Genomic DNA, 22,955 nt, shown 5'->3' on the forward strand with positions numbered 1-22,955 from the left:
TCAACTATCGTGATAAAGTCAAATTTTCATATAACCTTAGTAAGGAAATCCACTGATGCGTTATCACTTCTTAGGTATGCTTGAACATAACTAATTGATTAAAAATGTGTATGCATTAGGCCTGATATTGGATATTACCGTTTATTTGAAGACTGCCATTTACAAAAACAATACAACAATCTACAAGTTAGTAATAATAGCTACGATTAAGACGGATGAATAGACAATTTTAACATCTAAGTTATGTTCAAGTATACATAAGAAGTGATATAGAGGCATACAAAATATCACTAGTTTAAACAGGCTCTAAAATCTTAAACGTAGTATGAATAATTCCTCAGCATAAAATTTCTAATGTTTCTTGTAATGACACATCCAAATTGATTTCACGAAAGAAAATGAAATAAAGATAACAAGGGTACCGTCACAACTTCCTTAGGCGATACATTTAAGAAAGACGCCACTCGAGAAAGTGGGAAATCATGCAAATAATATGGCTATATAATATCAGATTCACATCTGGATCCCCCTTCCTCGATCTTCCAGGAGTTACTATCACTGTCGTAATATCGACCCCTGGAATATGTCAGATTCACACCTTTCGTTGAATCACCCATCCTCGATATTCCAGGAGTTACTATCACTGTCGTAATATCAACCCCTGGAATATGTCAGATTCACACCTTTCGTTGAATCACCCATCCTCGATATTCCAGGAGTTACTATCACTGTCGTAATATCGACCCCTGGAATATGTCAGATTCACACCTTTCGTTGAATCACCCATCCTCGATATTCCAGGAGTTACTATCACTGTCGTAATATCGACCCCTGGAATATGTCAAATTCACACTTTTCGTTGAATCATCCATCCTCGATATTCCAGGAGTTACTATCACTTTCGTAATATCGACCCCTGGAATATATCAATATTATTTGTGTAGAGAGCGACGTCCCATTGCAAAGTCATACAGTGAACCGTTATTCAAATGTACACCTAAGGACCAAACTATCTGTCTCATTTGTTGTCGTACGAAGAACCTTCAGTTTTGCTATGGCTTAGTCCAGTGGTAGATATTACGACAGTGATCATTAGAGTTAATGGAGGCAAAAACTTCATATAGGAAGTAGATCTATCGGGAGAAATTGATAACAAGACATCGAAATATGGCATATTTAATTGGAAAAATATTTAGATATCACAGTATGGCTACAAATCTCTTTACTTTTTCTCAATCATAAAAAAAGTTAAATACATGTATTCATAAAATAAATATATAAAAACAAAGTTTTGGAATTCATGAATATTTGCAAATACACTCAGGCATAGGAATGACTGAAAGTCTATTTTTATGATTTGAATATTGTCACAAAAGTAAGCATAATGTATCAGAATGTACCAGGAGGTTCACTGGGCCAGTATTATTCAACCGGATAGTTTATCAACCTGATGACAAAATATCCCACATAAGTCACTGTTGTATTAATTATTTCACAATTTTGGATTTGTTACAACTTTACTTGCAAGCTTTCGAAAGGTTAAACCAAATAAATTCTGAGATGATTTAGGTCAATACAATCTGACAGAGCTCTGTCACGGAGATTGAACCTTACCTTTTGAACAAATGCAAACTTCCAATCACAGGAATGATATAATATTCTCTTGGTTACCGGGTCCATAGGGAGTCGGCATTATTTTTTTCTTACTCGACTCTACATCCCAAACATTGGCCTGCTTGTCAGGACCGCTTTTTATCATTAACCATTTATACCGAAATGTTTGCAATTTTGAACCTGAATACGAATCAGCGGTTCAAAACATAATAGAAAACCTGGCAGGAGACGGACGCCATGACCAAAACCTCGGCCCCTTGGTCAACTTGATACATTAATGACATATTTTGCAATCAAATCATAACATATAATCAGCAGTAAGTTCAAAGGATATCTAAATGAATGGAGGTACAGAAGTAAATCATTAGTCAAAAAGGCAATAACTATGATGTTACTGGTAACAAAGCAAGAAAACAACACAGGAGTATCTAAGATGTTTATGGCACATTTGTTTGTTAAAAAGTAAGACAAATACACTTAATAACGTCCTAAAATAAGGTTTGAGTGTCTAGATATAGGTATACTTAAAGTGAATAGTCGGGCAAAGAAAACCAGTCTAAATGCGTTCATTGGCCTTCCAAAAGTTCTCACATATTAATACGACGGCCAAGTTCTGCTTAGTTTCCCAGTTCTGACCATTGAAATAAAGAAAAGTTGAAAGCATTGAAAGCGAGGCTGCGTGGAAATGTAACCACGGACATAGTCAGCCGGGAGGACGTTTTAGAATTTCCATACTTTAAATTAATTTCTTCGTACGCAGACAGATTTTGACGAGAGATTTTATTTTTCCATTTCATAAGAAATTATACTGGATACATTCACACCATTTTACCGACTTTAGCCATCCTTGTCCGACTGTTCACTTTAAATATGTCAAGATAATGGCGAATTTCAATTTAATGCCGTTATACAACATTACACACCAACATTCACTAGAATACATTTAAAGCAAACACACAACTGGAAGCAGAATTAAAATTCATCAATGACTTAAAAACTTATAGAAATGTAAGTCGAACCGATGGTAGAGCAGTTTGGCGTACGGTTTCCAGTGTAAAAATTTAACCCCATTTAGACGGTACTCCAGGGGTTACTATCACTGTCCCTATATATTTCATAGCAAAGCGAAAGACAGTTAAGGAAAACCAGTGAACAACCACAGGCCTGCAGAGATTACAGAGACAGTGCACAGTAATTCAATTCTTTTGATGTACATGAAAAGACTTACTAACTTATTATCTGTGGTCGCATACACAGCCTTTAGATTTGCTGTGAAATATTCCAGGGAAGGATATAACAAGAGTGATAGTAACCCCTAGAATATCAGGGATACAGTCAGAAGGAGAACGGTAAGAAATACACGACAATTGTTCAATGAAGGAATGGTTTGTAAACGGAAATACATGTAGACTGTGGATTGGCGAGGAAGTGAATGACAAGCGGGGTTTGAGGAGGGTGTAATGAGATGAGGTATGAAAATATTCAACAGTACCACCTAATGGAGATATATAATGGGGACGTCATTAAGGATTACGATCAGTGGCCACAGCATAGCAATCTCAGAAAAGGAAAAGGTATGAAGATCAACCATCATCAGCATAAACAAACAAATACGCAACCGCTGAAAAAAACCCATAAACGGCATTTATCATTTGGACAATAATTTATATAATGGGGACGTCTGCGTCTGTTTTGATAGATGAAAATTACCATGCGCCAGCAGTGAAGCATCTTTCACCAGAAACAACAGTTCATAAAATAATTGCATACGTAGAAAGAATATCGAAAGAAATGAAACAATTAAAGGTGAGAGACAGAGTAGCAGAATATAATTATGATAACATAACTAACTCAACAATAGGCAGCGTAACAGTGAGAGATGAAGTCGATAAGAGGATAGAAGGTGTTGCAACGGTGATGCCTTATGTTAATCATGATGAAAGAAAACACATCCAAAATAATGGCAATAAGAAAAAAAGAACAGATTCGGTCGGTTGGTTAGTTGATTGGGCTTATCGCCCTAAACCATTTAAGGACAGTTTATCATGTGCAATATGTTGAGTGTATACGTTGTGACTCTTTACAAAATTGGAACTCTTGGACTTAGATTTGAAAAAGACTAATGAAAATATTAAGATTAACACAAACAGATGATGAAAATAGGCAGACGACAAAAAATGAAAAGAAGAAGATGGAAAGGAGATGGTGCTTTCATGATTCATTGTCAATCTGTTCCAGTCTGACGAGAACAAATTATCCAATAGTTATGATCTGTCAACATGTACCAATATTCCTGGTTACAGTGTCAAACATAGTTAACTTTGGATCGACTGAACTATGGTAGTAACACTTCGGGTTATCAATGTGTTCGCGTTTACTTTACAATAGCATAAAGTGAAAGGAAAATTGGGACTATCACAATAATACAAAATAAGCAAGAGTATTTAGGCTACAATGTATAAGAGTAAGAGTTAATTGTATGCTTTGTCAGTGGCCATTTTGAACTATAATAAAAACTGTCTGAGTTTTGTCTGGAGAGTATAGAAAGTAATAACTGACAAGTCAATAATTAAAAGAAAGCGACTCTTTAAAGTACATCAGAACTTAACCGAAACGGCTTTGAAATTTTAAAATGTAATTATAAAATTAGTATAATTATATCATCGATGATACTACTCTTATCATTTTCTCAACTTCTTAAATATTTGAAATAAATAAAATATGAATTTGCATAATGCGGGTTTTCTTATGATTTCGCTTTCGTTCATTACGCCACACGGCAAAGCTGCGGAATATACCTTAGTTGTTGTTATTGATTTACATCCAGAATATTGCATTTGTTTGTCGTTGTTATTTCATCTTAGGCTATGATACAAGTGTTGATGATAAACTTTTTTTTCTGAAACATAGTCGGTCTTTGTATCTAGTCTATCCAAGTATCACATGACAATATCATTAACGTATCCAGCCAACTCATAAACCCTCATTGTCCCCCTATCCCCTACCCAGATAGTTCTATCAGAACCACAACCAATCAAAAATGGCCGGCCGAATCCACCTTCAGCGGCAGTCACCAGAATACCAAGAAAGGTTGCAGCATTGTTTAATATCAATATGGACCCGCTCACTTGGTCAACCACAAGGATATTGCCGTCAGGGTCAAAACAAAGTCCTGCTGGGCTAAAGCCACGTTCATCATTTGAATTAAACATTGGAAGAAATCGCAAAAATGACAAGTGCCCAAAATCCAGGTTGAACTCTCCTATGATCTCCCCGCTTTGCAGGAAAACAGAAACTAGTTTCCTCTCGCTATCACTCAAACAAATGGTGTCATTAACCTGGTTTACTGCCACGACACTAGGTTTGCAGTGTTCCCTACTTAAGTCATGAAGTATTTTCTTTCCGTCTCTTGACAAAATCATAATTATGCCTTTCACATCCGGCTCTTGTGGCTTCCCTTCCTCGTCATCAATGCTATCACCCTCTGTCACTTTAACGCTTTTCTTGGCAGGATAACCAGTCCCAACCGTGACAATGCGCTCGTCTGAAAACAATGCCATAGCAGTAGCTTCAAAGTTGTTTATTATCCGTAATAGTTTAACTTCTGATTCGTTTACAGCAAATAATTCGTTTTTGGTTTGAAAGACCACTGTGTTGTCTTTACGATAAGCCATGTCCATTATTTCAGTCTCTGGTGTAATGGTGATCCCTCCAATACACTTGCCATCAGCGTCGTAATGGTTATATGTATTTCGTATGTTAACGATGCTGTAGCACGTGTTCTTTGGGGTTATGCGAATGCACGTGATTAACGCGTTGTCAAGGTCGCTTGCCACCAGCGGGAACGCGCAGCGTAGATCCACCTTGTACTTTGTTCTCATTCTTAGCACTGGGAACCGGATAATAAAATCTAGAGAATTGTCATTGTATTCATAGTCGCTGTCGTCACTTTCGTCTGAAGATAATTCTGACGATGTCGTACAACGATGACTGTATACGTCATCAGCCAACAATGTTTGTTTACAGAAGTTACACTTTGGGTACTCTTTGAATGCAATACTGCCTCGAACACTGGCAGTACTGTCACGGACAAAATAGTTATTAATGAACCCGCCCACTCCACAATCCGGCAGCACACAATGAGTCCGACAAAGTGGACACACAAGGAATTCGTTCAGATCCTGGGGACAGGTGTTTTTGGCGTAATCCCTCAGACATGGTTCACAGAATGTATGACGACAAGGCAATAACTTGGGTAGTCTGTAGTTCTCAAAGCAAATGTCGCATCCATCTTCATCATCGGCCATCTTTGTTCTGAAGTATATGGTAAACAAAAAACTACATTTAATTGACACGTATCTTCTACATTGCCCGGAATCCTCCTGTTGGTAAGCGGTTTTTTACATATGTATGTTAGTCTGCTAAACCTTCCTATATTATTAAGCTTTTTTTCCTTATATAAAGGCGAAAAATGCTTTTTATATGCATGTTGTGCGTTCTTTATTTCCTCTTAAGGAGATACAAGAAATGTTCAATAAATTCAAAGAGAGAATGGGGAAAAAACCAACACATTACGTTATCACAGAAGAAAAAAAACATATATATATATATATATGTAATATCTCACGACCACACCTCTTGTTGTAATATCTCACTACCACACCTGATGATGTAATATCTCACTACCACACCTGATGATGTAATATTTCACTACCACACCTGATGATGTAATATCTCACTACCACACCTGATGATGTAATATCTCACTACCACACCTGATGATGTAATATCTCACTACCACACCTGATGATGTAATATCTCACTACCACACCTGATGATGTAATATCTCACTACCACACCTGATGATGTAATATCTCACTACCACACCTGATGATGTAATATTTCACTACCACACCTGATGATGTAATATCTCACTACCACACCTGATGTTGTAATATCTCACTACCACACCTGATGTTGTAATATCTCATTACCACACCTGATGTCATAATATCTCACTACCACACATGATGTTGTAATATCTCACTACCACACCTGATGTTGTAATATCTCACTACCACACCTGATGTTGTAATATCTCACTACCACACCTGATGATGTAATATTTCACTACCACACCTGATGTTGTAATATCTCACTACCACACCTGATGTTGTAATATCTCACTACCACACCTGATGTTGTAATATCTCACTACCACACCTGATGTTGTAATATCTCACTACCACACCTGATGTTGTAATATCTCACTACCACACCTGATGATGTAATATCTCACTACCACACCTGATGATGTAATATCTCACTACCACACCTGATGATGTAATATTTCACTACCACACCTGATGATGTAATATCTCACTACCACACCTGATGTTGTAATATCTCACTACCACACCTGATGTTGTAATATCTCACTACCACACCTGATGTTGTAATATCTCACTACCACACCTGATGTTGTAATATCTCACTACCACACCTGATGTTGTAATATCTCACTACCACACCTGATGTTGTAATATCTCACTACCACACCTGATGTTGTAATATCTCACTACCACACCTGATGTTGTAATATCTCACTACCACACCTGATGATGTAATATCTCACTACCACACCTGATGTCATGTAATATCTCACTACCACACCTGATGATGTAATATCTCACTACCACACCTGATGATGTAATATCTCACTACCACACCTGATGTTGTAATATCTCACTACCACACCTGATGTTGTAATATCTCACTACCACACCTGATGTTGTAATATCTCACTACCACACCTGATGTTGTAATATCTCACTACCACACCTGATGTTGTAATATCTCACTACCACACCTGATGATGTAATATCTCACTACCACACCTGATGTTGTAATATCTCACTACCACACCTGATGATGTAATATCTCACTACCACACCTGATGTTGTAATATCTCACTACCACACCTGATGTTGTAATATCTCACTACCACACCTGATGTTGTAATATCTCAGTACCACACCTGATGTTGTAATATCTCACTACCACACCTGATGTTGTAATATCTCACTACCACACCTGATGTTGTAATATCTCACTACCACACCTGATGTTGTAATATCTTACTACCACACCTGATGTTGTAATATCTCACTACCACACCTGATGATGTAATATCTCACTACCACACCTGATGTTGTAATATCTCACTACCACACCTGATGTTGTAATATCTCACTACCACACCTGATGTTGTAATATCTCACTACCACACCTGATGTTGTAATATCTCACTACCACACCTGATGATGTAATATCTCACTACCACACCTGATGTTGTAATATCTCACTACCACACCTGATGATGTAATATCTCACTACCACACCTGATGTTGTAATATCTCACTACCACACCTGATGATGTAATATCTCACTACCACACCTGATGTCATAATATTTCAATACCACACCTGATGATGTAATATCTCACTACCACACCTGATGTCATAATATTTCAATACCACACCTGATGATGTAATATCTCACTACCACACCTGATGTCATAATATCTCACTACCACACCTGATGTTGTAATATCTCACTACCACACCTGATGTTGTAATATCTCACTACCACACCTGATGTTGTAATATCTCACTACCACACCTGATGTTGTAATATCTCACTACCACACCTGATGTTGTAATATCTCACTACCACACCTGATGTTGTAATATCTCACTACCACAACTGATGATGTAATATCTCACTACCACACCTGATGTTCATAATATCTCACTACCACACCTGATATTTTAATATCTCACTACCACACCTGATCTTAATATCTCACTACCCACCTGATCTTGTAATATCTCACTACCACACCTGATCTTGTAATATCTCTACACACTGATTTGTAACACACACCTGATTGTAATATCTCACTACCACACCTGATAGTAATATCTCACTACCACACCTGATGTAATATCTCACTACCACACCTGATGTTGTAATATCTCACTACCACACCTGATGTTGTAATATCTCACTACCACACCTGATGTTGTAATATCTCACTACCACACCTGATGTTGTAATATCTCACTACCACACCTGATGTTGTAATATACTCTCACTACTACCACACCTGATGTTGTAATATCTCACTACCACACTGATGTTGTAATATCTCACTACCACACCTGATGTTGTAATATCTCACTACCACACCTGATGTTGTATATCTCACTACCACACCTGATGATGTAATATCTCACTACCACACCTGATGTTGTAATATCTCACTACCACACCTGATGATGTAATATCTCACTACCACACCTGATGTTGTAATATCTCACTACCACACCTGATGTTGTAATATCTCACTACCACACCTGATGTTGTAATATCTCACTACCACACCTGATGTCATAATATCTCACTACCACACCTGATGTTGTAATATCTCACTACCACACCTGATGTTGTAATATCTCACTACCACACCTGATGTTGTAATATCTCACTACCACACCTGATGTTGTAATATCTCACTACCACACCTGATGATGTAATATTTCACTACCACACCTGATGTTATAATATTTCACTACCACACCTGATGATGTAATATCTCACTACCACACCTGATGGATGTAATATCTCACTACCACACCTGATGATGTAATATCTCACTACCACACCTGATGTTGTAATATCTCACTACCACACCTGATGATGTAATATCTCACTACCACACCTGATGTTGTAATATCTCACTACCACACCTGATGTTGTAATATCTCACTACCCACACCTGATGTTGTAATATCTCACTACCACACCTGATGTTGTAATATCTCACTACCACACCTGATGATGTAATATTTCACTACCACACCTGATGTCATAATATCTCACTACCACACCTGATGTCATAATATCTCACTACCACACCTGATGATGTAATATCTCACTACCACACCTGATGATGTAATATCTCACTACCACACCTGATGTTGTAATATCTCACTACCACACCTGATGTTGTAATATCTCACTACCACACCTGATGATGTAATATCTCACTACCACACCTGATGTTGTAATATCTCACTACCACACCTGATGTTGTAATATCTCACTACCACACCTGATGTTGTAATATCTCACTACCACACCTGATGTTGTAATATCTCACTACCACACCTGATGTTGTAATATCTCACTACCACACCTGATGTTGTAATATCTCACTACCACACCTGATGTTGTAATATCTCACTACCACACCTGTAATATCTCACTACCACACCTGATGTTGTAAATCTAATATCTCACTACCACACCATTCACTACCACACCTGATGTTGTAATATCTCACTACCACACCTGATGTTGTAATATCTCACTACCACACCTGATGTTGTAATATCTCACTACCACACCTGATGTTGTAATATCTCACTACCACACCTGATGTCATAATATCTCACTACCACACCTGATGTTGTAATATCTCACTACCAAACCTGATGTTGTAATATCTCACTACCACACCTGATGTTGTAATATCTCACTACCACACCTGATGTTGTAATATCTCACTACCACACCTGATGATGTGATATATCTCACTACACACACCTGATGTCATAATATCTCACTACCACACCTGATGTTGTAATATCTCACTACCACACCTGATGTTGTAATATCTCACTACCACACCTGATGTTGTAATATCTCACTACCACACCTGATGTTGTAATATCTCACTACCACACCTGATGTTGTAATATCTCACTACCACACCTGATGATGTAATATCTCACTACCACACCTGATGATGTAATATCTCACTACCACACCTGATGTTGTAATATCTCACTACCACACCTGATGTTGTAATATCTCACTACCACACCTGATGTTGTAATATCTCACTACCACACCTGATGTGTAATATCTCACTACCACACCTGATGATGTAATATCTCACTACCACACCTGATGATGTAATATCTCACTACCACACCTGATGTTGTAATATCTCACTACCACACCTGATGTTGTAATATCTCACTACCACACCTGATGTCTAATATCTCACTACCACACCTGATGTTGTAATATCTCACTACCACACCTGATGTTGTAATATCTCACTACCACACCTGATGTTGTAATATCTCACTACCACACCTGATGTTGTAATATCTCACTACCACACCTGATGTCATAATATCTCACTACCACACCTGATGTTGTAATATCTCACTACCACACCTGATGTTGTAATATCTCACTACCACACCTGATGTTGTAATATCTCACTACCACACCTGATGTCATAATATCTCACTACCACACCTGATGATGTGATATCTCACTACCACACCTGATGTTGTAATATCTCACTACCACACCTGATGTTGTAATATCTCACTACCACACCTGATGTTGTAATATCTCACTACCACACCTGATGTTGTGATATCTCACTACCACACCTGATGTCATAATATCTCACTACACACACTACCCACACCTGATGATGTAATATCTCACTACCACACCTGATGATGTAATATCTCACTACCACACCTGATGTTGTGATATCTCACTACCACACCTGATGTCATAATGTCATAATATCTCACTACCACACCTGATGTTGTGATATCTCACTACCACACCTGATGATGTAATATCTCACTACCACACCTGATGTTGTAATATCTCACTACCACACCTGATGATATAATACCTCACTTTCACACCTGACATTGTGATATCTCATTAAGACACCTCATCAGGGGCGTAGGAAGCGGGGGGCAGGGGGGGGGGGCAACCCCCCCCCCCCCCCGTTCCCCAGTACGGGGGGCAAACATGTCTTTTTGCCCCCCCCCCCATTTTCGCCGACTGAAATGTTCTTAAAATGCATATTTGAAAGAAAAAAGGGTCATCCTGCACATTTTTGTTCTTCATTCTAAAAAATTTTCCGCTGCGCGGCGCATTTCCTAAAACGTTCAAGCACATAATGTTCAAACCTTTTATAGTAGAAATTCAATAGACATGAACTATACTATAAATGTCCATTAAGAGATTCTACGTACTACATTTGTATTTCAAAAAATGTCTCTTAAAAGATTACTTTGTTTATATGTCTAAGCGAGACAATTAATTTATATTTATTTTGAGTTACAAAACAATGTGCCGATGGTGTGAATACGGTATGTTCAGATCGAGCAGGTTTGCACAATGATTGACGACACAATTATCGTTTCTAAATGCAGGTTACTTTAAATCGAAAAATTACCATGGTAAGAACGCTTTAAAATCATTAAAATACATCGTAAAACTCATCTCAGCCATACTAAATCGTAATATTTTTCCCGGGGGAGACCCCCGAACCCCCCCCCCCCCAAACACCAAAATCTCGCGCCTTCGGGCGCTCGCAAATTCATCAAAATGCATCGTGATATATTTTTTCCCGGGGGAGACCCCCGAACCCCCCTAACACCAAAATCTTGTGTCTTCGGGCGTTGGCAAATTCATCAAAATGCATCGTGAAACTTATCTTAGCCATTCTAAATTGTAATATTTTTTCCCGAGGGAGACCCCCGAACCCCCCCCCCCCCCCCAAACACCTTCGGCGCTCACACGCTAATTTGGCCAATTTGCGTATTCGTTAATTTCCTTTTAGCGACCCCACTGTCTATAAATGTGAACAAGGATTATATTTAATGATATATGAAAAAGGTATATAAAATATATGTGTTGTGTGTTGAATTAATCTCCTCCTGTAGGTGCGGCGCGAGGGGGGGGGGTTTACAAAATATTGAGGACCTTTGCCCCCCCCCCCCCGAGGGAGACCCCCGATTACGTTTCATCTTCCTACGCCACTGCTCATTTAATATTGTCCATCTGAGGAGTAGTTACAGTGTATATTATATATTAAGATCCACCAGAATGTTTTCTTGGTGTGTTCCGTGTAACATCCTATATGGTGTGTTCAATATGTAATACATCATCTAAAAGAGTATGAAATCTGTCGATTCTATTTATCTAGATTCCTAAAACGTCTAAAACTGGTGTACGTAGGGGTAGTAAGGTTGGTTTAAATATATAATATACATTAATTGTAACTAATTCTCAGATCCCTGTGAATAATATCTTGTTATCACACTTCATTATCCTGTGAACCACTTTCTGTCACGATGTATTAGCCTACGGTTTTACATAGATCATTATGAAACCGGAAATATAACTAAATGTAGCGTAATCATTGGTGATTGGTATTTCTACAATCAACTTCCTTGTGGTTGAATAGGTTGAAACATCAAGTCATATATTATCAATATATTAGATTACAGACACAAGTAGATTGTATACAGACTACAGTGATAAACATTGGATAAACTTACCTCCTCTAACCCAAGCTTCTTCTATAGCTATACACACAAGACACTATATCTCCTTTGAGTCTACCGCCATGTTAGTTCTACTTTCGGTTTAGACGTGACGTTTGCAAAACCAGTAATCAATATGTGGTTACTGACTGGAACGGGTACGTAGATGTGTACACATGTGTATACATAATATAAAGCGATACGACACACTTTGTGTATATATTTTAAACATATCGTCATTCATTATAGGTATATAACCGAAATCTGCATCAAAGGAAGCTAGTATCATCTTGTAAAGATACCTCTTGATTGTCATGACTGGTTCTAGAGATGTCCAATAAAGACCAGGTAGTACGTTATTACTCTTCAAATTCCTGTTATTTTGTAGCAAGATGTAAGTAGTTTGTCTTCTTGTGAAATATAAAGCCAAACCTGTATAAACATCACCCATGGGGCAGTCAAACCTGTCTATAAAAACCGCCCATGGGACAGTCAAACCTGTCTATAAAGACTCACATGGGGCAGTCAAGTCTGTCTATAAAGACCACCCATGGGGCAGTCAAACCTGTTTATAAAGACCATCCATGGGACAGTCAACCCTGTTTATAAAGACCATCCATGGGACAGTCAAACCTGTCTATAAAGACTTCCCTTGGACAGGGAAAATTGTTTTTATAGCCAGGTGGTCTTTATACACAGGTTGCATTGTGTTGGAAATGGACATTTGGGACCCTATGAAAGTGTTCCTATTACGCAGGCTGTCTATACAGAGGTGGTCGCCAAGGCAAGTTTTACTGAATATTCGTATGAATTGTGATAAGATAACAATTCTAATGCAGTCATAAAATTCGAAATACTACATGTAATCAGTTAAAAAAAATCAAATGAAATCGATTTCAAACTCAGAGAAATATTATTGGCATGTTATAATTCTCTTCTTCTTGAGTTTTGTGTTTCGCAGACCGAAAATTAAATTGTTGCAATTTTCATTTTATATCTAACGGGATAAATATTATGTGGAAGTCTGAGTTTATTGGTAGGTAGTCACAGTTAACACGATATGATAAAACTGATGTGTAATTATCAGAAACAGAAAATGTCTCTCCATGAAAAAACAGACTTTTATGAAGCGTAAATTTTATTTTGAAAAGTAATTTCGAATACTATAAGTCTGAATGTATAAGTACCTAGTCAAATTTAACACGATATAAAAAAACTGATGTTTAATTAGCAGATTCAGAAAATGCCTTTCCATAAAAAACAGACATTTATGAAGTGTAAGTTGCATTTTGAAAAGTAATTTCGAATAATATGATAATGACGTTTTTGATTACTTTCGGCTCTCAACTTTTAAAACAGCTTTTGGCAAACCCGGCATGAGTTTAATCTCATTTCGTATGATCCAGTTGTTTGCATATTTTGACTAACTATACATCTAAGTACACCAAGCACGCATGTAACAAGAGAGGGAAAAATGTAGCGGCCAGACCGGGATTCGAACCTAGATCCTTCGAACACTAGCTGAATGCTCTACCGCTGAGCTACCTGGTCACCGCCCAATCCCACTACACACCATATTCTTCTACTGGTAAACTGATTATTCCTGGAAATTAACTTCGCATTTTCATTTCTGAAGACTTTTCGTGTAGAGTCCATTATCATTTTCATATAGTCACAAATATAAGTTGTATTGCCTTACAAAAGGCACGCTTGGTCACTTTTTACAATGGTTCAGGATGGTTAAAAAATCTGCAAAAGCAAATCATTGTCTTTATTTCAACAAAGAGTGATAATATTGTAGTGTCCAATATCCAAGTGGCGTTGTATGCTCCGATAATATAAAAAACGCAGATAGGTTCTGATTATGACGTCATAATTATAATGACGTGAATGCGTCACATGACATGTCGTTTTAAATTCCAATTCTGTACAGAATGGGGTGCAAAATGTCCACTTATATGATATCCGAAACTGAATCAATACAGGAATTTGCTCGTTCTATCGAGGGTATGGCCGCTAGCGAAAGACTACATGCTGCCATCCTATCCGATGACTTGGAACTTTGTCGATTTATCTTAAAGCGATATTCGGGCGGGAGATTTCCAACTGCACAAGAATTTCCTCATGGTCAAGTTTCGCGGTCTCCGCCAATGCACGTTGCATGCATGTATCGAAGAACAGAAATAGTGTCATTTTTTGCAGAAAGTGGAGCAGACGTCAACGCACTCGACATGTACGGAAGAACACCGTGTAATGTTTGTTTGCAGTATTGGCCACGTATTTGGCCAGATGAGGACACTGTCTTTTTTGATGATCTAGCAATTGAAGAAGATTTTTGGAATACCATGAAAGAACAGATCTGTAAAACATCGAGTATATTGGATGTACTTTTAAAACATGGTGCGAATGTAGAGGAAAGAATCTGCTCCGAAAACCAGTCTCTACTCCATTTCGCAGCTAAAAAGGAACTGCATGGTGCTATGGAGATTTTGATTAAAGCTGGTGCTGATTTAAATATTTGTGATGATCAGTCGTGTACACCTCTTGCTGTAGCAGCTAAGCATGGCAGGTTAAGAAGCATAAAATACCTCATTAATCAAGGTGCTGACGTCACACTTACCGATGTGAATGGTTGTACATATTTGCACCATTTGTGCTCGTGCGAAAGGCTATCCGTGTCAGAACTCCGTGATGTACTGTGTGACGCTCAAGTTTCAGTGATTAACCAGACAAACAACGACGGTAAAACAATATTGCACATCATCTCAAGCCAAGGAAACGGAGACAAGATCTCGTACTTGTTGCAGATAGGTTGTGATGCTAATGAGAAAGATAGCCTGGGCCGGACGCCATTATTTTGGCTCTTGGATACCTGCGAGCCCGGTCGATGTCTCCTTGGAATCGAGTGTCTTCTTATGGAAACTACCCAGGTAAACATTCGGGACTCGCAAGGTAACTATCCATTGTGTTTCCATGGGTACCGAAGAGAAATGCCAAACATTCTGAAAGATTTGATGGCAATGTCGACTTCTCCGTCTCGTTTATTTTACCTGTGTATCCAGAGTGTCAGACATGCTATGGGGAGAAGCAGACAAAACGTCCGCCATTTGACCCAACTCCAACTCCCAGGAGTGATAACATCTGAAATTGTTCTCGTCAGTAACTTCATGAATATGCCTCTGTTAGTCAATGGGGTGCGTGGCGAACGCCCAGACAGTGACGACGTCGAATGAATCCATTAAGAAAAGGACAATAGAAATACAAAAACAGGGAATAAAACCAAAAAAACCCAGATACAACAACAAAGTAGTCACATCAGAGATAGTAACAACCCGTCAGAATAGCGACAGACAAAATATGTGAGACGTTTACAAACGGAAAACAAGTAAAACACGCTGCAGGTATGGAGACAGAAAAAGGATAATACAGGAAACAGTAACAGATGAAAAGGTGTGAATGAAGAGTTCATGGGACAAATAAACAAATGATAAAATAACAATGGACCAATTAACAAACGACCAAGCGTCACAGTATCAAAGGACCAAGCAACATGGTAACAAAGGACCAAACAACAAAATAACAAAGGATCAAGAAACAAATTAATAAAGGACCAAGAAACAAATTAGCACAGGACCAAGAAACAAATTAATAAAGGACCGAACAAAAAAGGACCAAGCAACAAATTAATAAAAGCCCAAGCAACAATTAACAAATGACCAAGCAACAAATTAACAAAGGGCCAAGAAACAGATTAATAAAGGACCAAGAAATTAATTAGCACAGGACCAAGAAACAAATTAATAAAGGACCGAACAAAAAAGGACCAAGCAACAAATTAACAAAGGACCAAGCAACAAATTAATAAAAGCAAAAGCAACAATTAATAAAGGACCAAGAAACAAATTAGCACAGGACCAAGAAACAAATTAATAAAGGACCGAACAAAAAGGACCAAGCAACAAATTAACAAATGACCAAGCAACAAATTAATAAAAGCCCAAGCAACAATTAACAAAGGACCAAGCAACAAATTAACAAAGGGCCAAGAAACAGATTAATAAAGGACCAAGAAACAAATTAGCACAGGATCAAGAAACAAATTAATAAAGGACCAAGCAAAAGTAACAAAGGACCAAACAACAAATCAATAAAGGATCAAGCAAACAAACGACCGCGCAGCATAGTATCAAAGGACCACACAACAGGGTTACAAATGACCAAGCAAAAAATTAATAAAGGACCAGACAACAAAGTTTCAAATGACCAAACAATAAATAAACAACGAACCAATCAACAAATTAACAAAGGACCAAGCAACAAAGTGACAAATGACCACACAATAGAGTATTAAAGTTTCAAGCAACAAAGTAACAAAGGACTTAGGGGAGAGACGCAAAAGAAGGGGTGGAAAAGGAAAAGCGAAAATGGCAAAAGTCATAGAGGATGAAGGAACAAAAATGGAAACAAATAGGAACTAAGGACAAAGTAACAAGGTATCAAGGACAAAGACAGATGAAACAAATACGAACAAAGGACAAAGTAACAGGGGATCAAGGACAAAGACAGATGAAACAAATAGGAACAAAGGACAAAGTAACAGGGGATCAAGGACAAAGACAGATGAAACAAATAGGAACAAAGGACAAAGTAACAGGGGATCAAGGACAAAGACAGATGAAACAAATAGGAACAAAGGACAAAGTAACAGGGGATCAAGGACAAAGACAGATGAAACAAATAGGAACAAAGGACAAAGTAACAGGGGATCAAGGACAAAGACAGATGAAACAAATAGGAACAAAGGACAAAGTAACAGGGGATCAAGGACAAAGACAGATGAAACAAATAGGAACAAAGGACAAAGTACAGGGATCAAGGACAAAGACAGATGAACTAGAACAAAGGACAAAGTAACAGGGATCAAGGACAAAGACAGATGAAACAAATAGGAACAAAGGACAAAGTAACAGGGGATCAAGGACAAAGACAATGAAACAAAAGGAACAAAGGACAAAGAACAGGATCAAGACAAAGACAGATGAAACAAATAGGAACAAAGGACAAAGTAACAGGGGATCAAGGACAAAGGCAGATGAAACAAATAGGAACAAAGGACAAAGTAACAGGGGATCAAGGACAAAGGCAGATGAAACAAATAGGAACAAAGGACAAAGTAACAGGGGATCAAGGACAAAGGCAGATGAAACAAATAGGAACAAAGGACAAAAGTAACAGGGGATCAAGGACAAAGACAGATGAAACAAATACGAACAAAGGACAAAGTAACAGGGGATCAAGGACAAAGACAGATGAAACAAATAGGAACAAAGGACAAAGTAACAGGGGATCAAGGACAAAGACAGATGAAACAAATAGGAACAAAGGACAAAGTAACAGGGGATCAAGGACAAAGACAGATGAAACAAATAGGAACAAAGGACAAAGTAACAGGGGATCAAGGACAAAGACAGATGAAACAAATAGGAACAAAGGACAAAGTAACAGGGGATCAAGGACAAAGACAGATGAAACAAATAGGAACAAAGGACAAAGTAACAGGGGATCAAGGACAAAGCGTGAACAAATAAACAAGACAAGTAACAGGGATCAAGACAAAGACAGATGAAACAAATACGAACTAAGGACAAAGTAACAGGGGATCAAGGACAAAGACAGATGAAACAAATAGGAACAAAGGACAAAAGTAACAGGGGATCAAGGACAAAGACAGATGAAACAAATAGGAACAAAGGACAAAGTAACAGGGGATCAAGGACAAAGACAGATGAAACAAATAGGAACAAAGGACAAAGTAACAGGGGATCAAGGACAAAGACAGATGAAACAAATAGGAACAAAGGACAAAGTAACAGGGGATCAAGGACAAAGACAGATGAAACAAATAGGAACAAAGGACAAAGTAACAGGGGATCAAGGACAAAGACAGATGAAACAAATAGGAACAAAGGACAAAGTAACAGGGGATCAAGGACAAAGACAGATGAAACAAATAGGAACAAAGGACAAAGTAACAGGGGATCAAGGACAAAGACAGATGAAACAAATAGGAACAAAGGACAAAGTAACAGGGGATCAAGGACAAAGACAGATGAAACAAATAGGAACAAAGGACAAAGTAACAGGGGATCAAGGACAAAGACAGATGAAACAAATAGAACAAGGACAAAGTAACAGGGGTACAAGGACAAAGGCAAGAGATCACACAAACAAATAGAACAAGGACAAAGTAACAGGGGATCAAGGACAAAGGCAGATGAAACAAATACGAACTAAGGACAAAGCAACAGGGGATCAAGGACAAAGACAGATGAAACAAATACGAACTAAGGACAAAGTAACAGGGGATCAAGGACAAAGACAGATGAAACAAATACGAACAAAGGACAAAGTAACAGGGGATCAAGGACAAAGACAGATGAAACAAATAGGAACAAAGGACAAAGTAACAGGGGATCAAGGACAAAGACAGATGAAACAAATAGGAACAAAGGACAAAGTAACAGGGGATCAAGGACAAAGACAGATGAAACAAATAGGAACAAAGGACAAAGTAACAGGGGATCAAGGACAAAGGCAAATGAAACAAACACGAACTAAGGACAAAGTAACAGGGGATTGCTTAATAACAGATACTGCAAAATGATAGGCAACCGACCGCCGAGGAACGATGGGAAATAATAGAAATCAGAGCACGAGGTGGGGGATATATAGCTACGGAAACAATAAGACTGGTTATGTAACAAATCTCAGCAGATAAATGTACGAAATCAGTGTAATGGAGATGGAGTTACAAAATAAGTACATACAGTCGCAAAAGAATAACTACAGACAGTAACAAAAGTTAGAAAATAAAGACAATAGTAGCAGCCATTGAAGTAGTTAACTTGTCAATCACTTCGTCCCCTGGTGACCTGGTGACGTCAATCAATGGTAAGATGATAGGTACAACTGTACCTGATGATCAGTTGTAACAGATGGGTCTGTATAGTCTTCCGAAGATTCGTTTGTTGATATAGAAAACGAACTAGCTAGGTTTTCAATCGATGTACCTAACATTTTTAGTGGGCGACTTTAATGTCCGTACTAGAACGTTATCTGTTTACAATATACCGGATGAGAACCTCCTCAACAATATTGATATCGATACTTCCGAGGTAGATTGTATTTATGCTTATTAAAAACTTCTATCTTGTAATGTTCTACCCGAGAACAAAGAACGTTAACAAAGATGTTGGTCGCGGACAGGTATGGTTCAAAATTGATTGAAATGTATAAATAGATGCTCTATTTATCGGAAACGGTCGACTCTACAAAGATCGTGAAATTGGATAGACGACATGTAAAGTTAATACTGTAGATTATCTATTGTGGAATGTTGAAGCTATTAATTTCATTATTGATTTTCAAATATGTGATTTCAATCCTATGTTTTCCTATGTACATTGTCAAATACGAATTTGTATCGATGGTAAGTCTTTGCATGCTGACAGGGTTTATGATGATCCTGTGATGGTCAATTATTTAAAAAGGGATCAAAACAAGAAATTCACAGAAGCGATCGATGCCGAAACAAATCAAGGTTTTGGGTAAACGAGTAGACAGTCTGAAGAATGGTAACATTATTGATAAGAACAATATTGACAATATTGTGTCAGACTTGTGTAAAGTTATGCTAGATACTTCAAGGAAGACCATGGGTTCTAAAACATACGTAAACAGCGAATCGAAAATGAAAGTAAAAACTAAAAATAAACATTGCTAGTTTTAACAAGAGCAAGTCAAAATACAATAAAAACAAAAGTAATGAAAACAAAACAAAAAAGGCCAAACACAAAGAATTTGGAAAAAAAATCATTCAAAAGAAAATTCGAAGAACAAAAACAAGGAATACGACATTGATTCGGATACATTATTTACCTTCTTAAAGAAATGAATAAATGATAATGATGATGATGATGATGATGATGATGATGATGATGATGATGATGATGATGATGATGATTTTCTTAAAAAGCGCCCGGAGTTGATAAGCTATTGAACGAAGACCAAAAATACTAACCTGAGGATGATATAGCTGTTGTGTGTAAATTATTCAATTTAGTATTTAATTCTGGAGTAATTTCTGAGTTTTGGACAATCGGAATTATTAAACCAAACCTATGAAAATAAGGGGGGTCCTGCTGATCCAAATAAGTACAGGGGTATAACATTAATTAGTTGTCTTGGAAAACTGTTCACTCGTATTTGAATAACCGACTTACTTATTGTTTTCAAGCAAATACAATACAATATTCAATTTCTTCTTCATGCACTTACATCGTCATACTCATATAATAATCAAAAGCTATACACAACATTTGTTGACTCTAGAAAAGCGTTCGATACAATATGGACAGTTGGTTTGTGGAAAAGGCTTCGTGAAAGTAAAGTAGGGGTATATGTTTTTCTATTATAAAGAATATGTATAAAAATATTAAATCTTGTGTGGAATACAAAAATATTCAATCTGGATTATTTCCTTCTTTAGTGGAAGTCAAACAAGGTGAGGATTTATCTCCATTCATGTTTTTTATTTTCCTTAATGATATTGAGCGTTTCTTCAAAGATAATGATGTACTCCCTTTAGCCAATATACAAACAAAAGTCGGATACTTCCAAAGGCTTACAAAAAGCCCTTGAAGTTTTTCAAAAATACTGTAAAATGTGGAGGCTCGAGGTAAATGTAAAGAAAACAAAAAATTAGTATTTCCTAAAGCGCAAATCTAACAATAATCATGAATTTAAAATCAACGGCCAAGTCATTGAATAGGTTGATGGTTTTAGTTATCTGGGATTCGCTTTTAATGATAATGGTAATTTGTTTAAAAGCAAACAGAAGCTATGCGAGCAAGCACAAAAGTCTTTTTTTTTTCAATCTATCGCAAGATAAAAAAATCAACATCTAACAACTGACTTACAATTAACTTGAACTATTTGATATTGATACATTAGTTACTCCAATATTGCTATATGGGTCTGAAATATTGGGCTACGAGAACATTAAAACCATTGAACAAATTCATCTGAAAATTTGTAAACGAATTTTAGGTTCAAGATCAACCACTGACTCCTAATTTTATGATTTAAGGAGAACTGGCCCTCTTGAAATAATTGTTAAGTTAAGGATGCTGAACTTATAACTCACTTTTATTTAACGAATCAAAATTAAGCATAGTCATATTTACCAGTTAATGTTTAAGTTCCATTTTTATTATATGTAAGACTTCGAATGGATTGAATTTATTAAGAAAATTCTTGGAAAATAGGACGAAGTGAGGTTTTCCAGATCCAGGTTACAGTTAACAAATTCTATATATATATATATATATATATAAAAAAACATAAAGAAAATACTTGTCGACCAATTTTCGCAACGATGGAATTCGGAAATCGAAAATGCTTCCAGGGGTGTAGAGATCGTAAGTAATCGGAAACCTTGTTAAATGTATCGAGGATGTGAAACGTCAGATAATACAAATTAATAATTCTAAATAATTGTATACACATGCATACAAACGATTGTTTAACAGATATAATAGCACTGATGGGCATATATCGTAGATTATAGGGGATGGAAAAAGTAATGTATATTTCATATTGCGTGCGATCGATATTTTTGGATATTCATAATAGCGTATTCATATATATATATATAACTAAATTATTATTATTATTATTATTTCCTTTATTTCCTCCAATATTGAAGAGTTTACAGAAAACAAGAAATAAAGAAAGAAACATTCTAACATACACACGTTACACACATATATACATATCTATCAATACAAGAAAATATAATTAGATATTCGACTACATTTCGCCATTATCTAATGGCGAAGAATG

The 22,955-nt window shown here is 37.1% G+C and overlaps 5 protein-coding genes across 5 annotated transcripts; 4 read left to right on the top strand and 1 right to left on the bottom strand.

Annotated features, from left to right (window-relative positions):
• Window positions 1–507: 507 nt before the first annotated feature.
• LOC138321140 (uncharacterized) lies at window positions 508–13,227 on the bottom strand. Its single transcript, XM_069264589.1, has 2 exons — window positions 13,068–13,227; window positions 508–5,928 (listed from the first exon to the last, which is right to left on the bottom strand). The coding sequence occupies exon 2, from the start codon at window positions 5,919–5,921 to the stop codon at window positions 4,554–4,556; it is 1,368 nt and encodes a 455-aa protein (XP_069120690.1). The 5' UTR covers window positions 5,922–5,928; window positions 13,068–13,227; the 3' UTR covers window positions 508–4,553.
• A 1,723-nt stretch (window positions 13,228–14,950) lies between these two features.
• Window positions 14,951–17,690, top strand: LOC138321142 (ankyrin repeat domain-containing protein 61-like). Its single transcript, XM_069264591.1, has one exon. It carries the CDS (start codon window positions 14,987–14,989, stop codon window positions 16,283–16,285), a length of 1,299 nt encoding a protein of 432 aa, XP_069120692.1. The 5' UTR covers window positions 14,951–14,986; the 3' UTR covers window positions 16,286–17,690.
• Window positions 17,496–17,966, top strand: LOC138322205 (putative uncharacterized protein DDB_G0292636). Its single transcript, XM_069266252.1, has one exon. The coding sequence runs from the start codon at window positions 17,496–17,498 to the stop codon at window positions 17,964–17,966; it is 471 nt and encodes a 156-aa protein (XP_069122353.1).
• Window positions 17,967–18,090: 124 nt separating this feature from the next.
• On the top strand, window positions 18,091–18,678 carry LOC138322206 (U1 small nuclear ribonucleoprotein 70 kDa-like). The gene has a single exon (XM_069266253.1). It carries the CDS (start codon window positions 18,091–18,093, stop codon window positions 18,676–18,678), a length of 588 nt encoding a protein of 195 aa, XP_069122354.1.
• Window positions 18,679–18,783: 105 nt separating this feature from the next.
• On the top strand, window positions 18,784–19,287 carry LOC138322207 (uncharacterized). The gene has a single exon (XM_069266254.1). It carries the CDS (start codon window positions 18,784–18,786, stop codon window positions 19,285–19,287), a length of 504 nt encoding a protein of 167 aa, XP_069122355.1.
• The last annotated feature ends 3,668 nt before the right edge of the window (window positions 19,288–22,955 follow it).

The sequence above is a fragment of the Argopecten irradians genome, chromosome 4 (genome assembly GCF_041381155.1).
Source record: "Argopecten irradians isolate NY chromosome 4, Ai_NY, whole genome shotgun sequence".
NCBI classification, from domain to species: Eukaryota; Metazoa; Mollusca; class Bivalvia; order Pectinida; family Pectinidae; genus Argopecten; species Argopecten irradians.

Bases quoted from the DNA above. Each gene is read 5' to 3' on its own strand.
- LOC138321140 (XM_069264589.1), bottom strand. From the start codon at position 5,921: ATGGCCGATGATGAAGATGGATGCGACATTTGCTTTGAGAACTACAGA.
- LOC138321142 (XM_069264591.1), top strand. From the start codon at position 14,987: ATGGGGTGCAAAATGTCCACTTATATGATATCCGAAACTGAATCAATA.
- LOC138322205 (XM_069266252.1), top strand. From the start codon at position 17,496: ATGAAGGAACAAAAATGGAAACAAATAGGAACTAAGGACAAAGTAACA.
- LOC138322206 (XM_069266253.1), top strand. From the start codon at position 18,091: ATGAAACAAATAGGAACAAAGGACAAAGTAACAGGGGATCAAGGACAA.
- LOC138322207 (XM_069266254.1), top strand. From the start codon at position 18,784: ATGAAACAAATAGGAACAAAGGACAAAGTAACAGGGGATCAAGGACAA.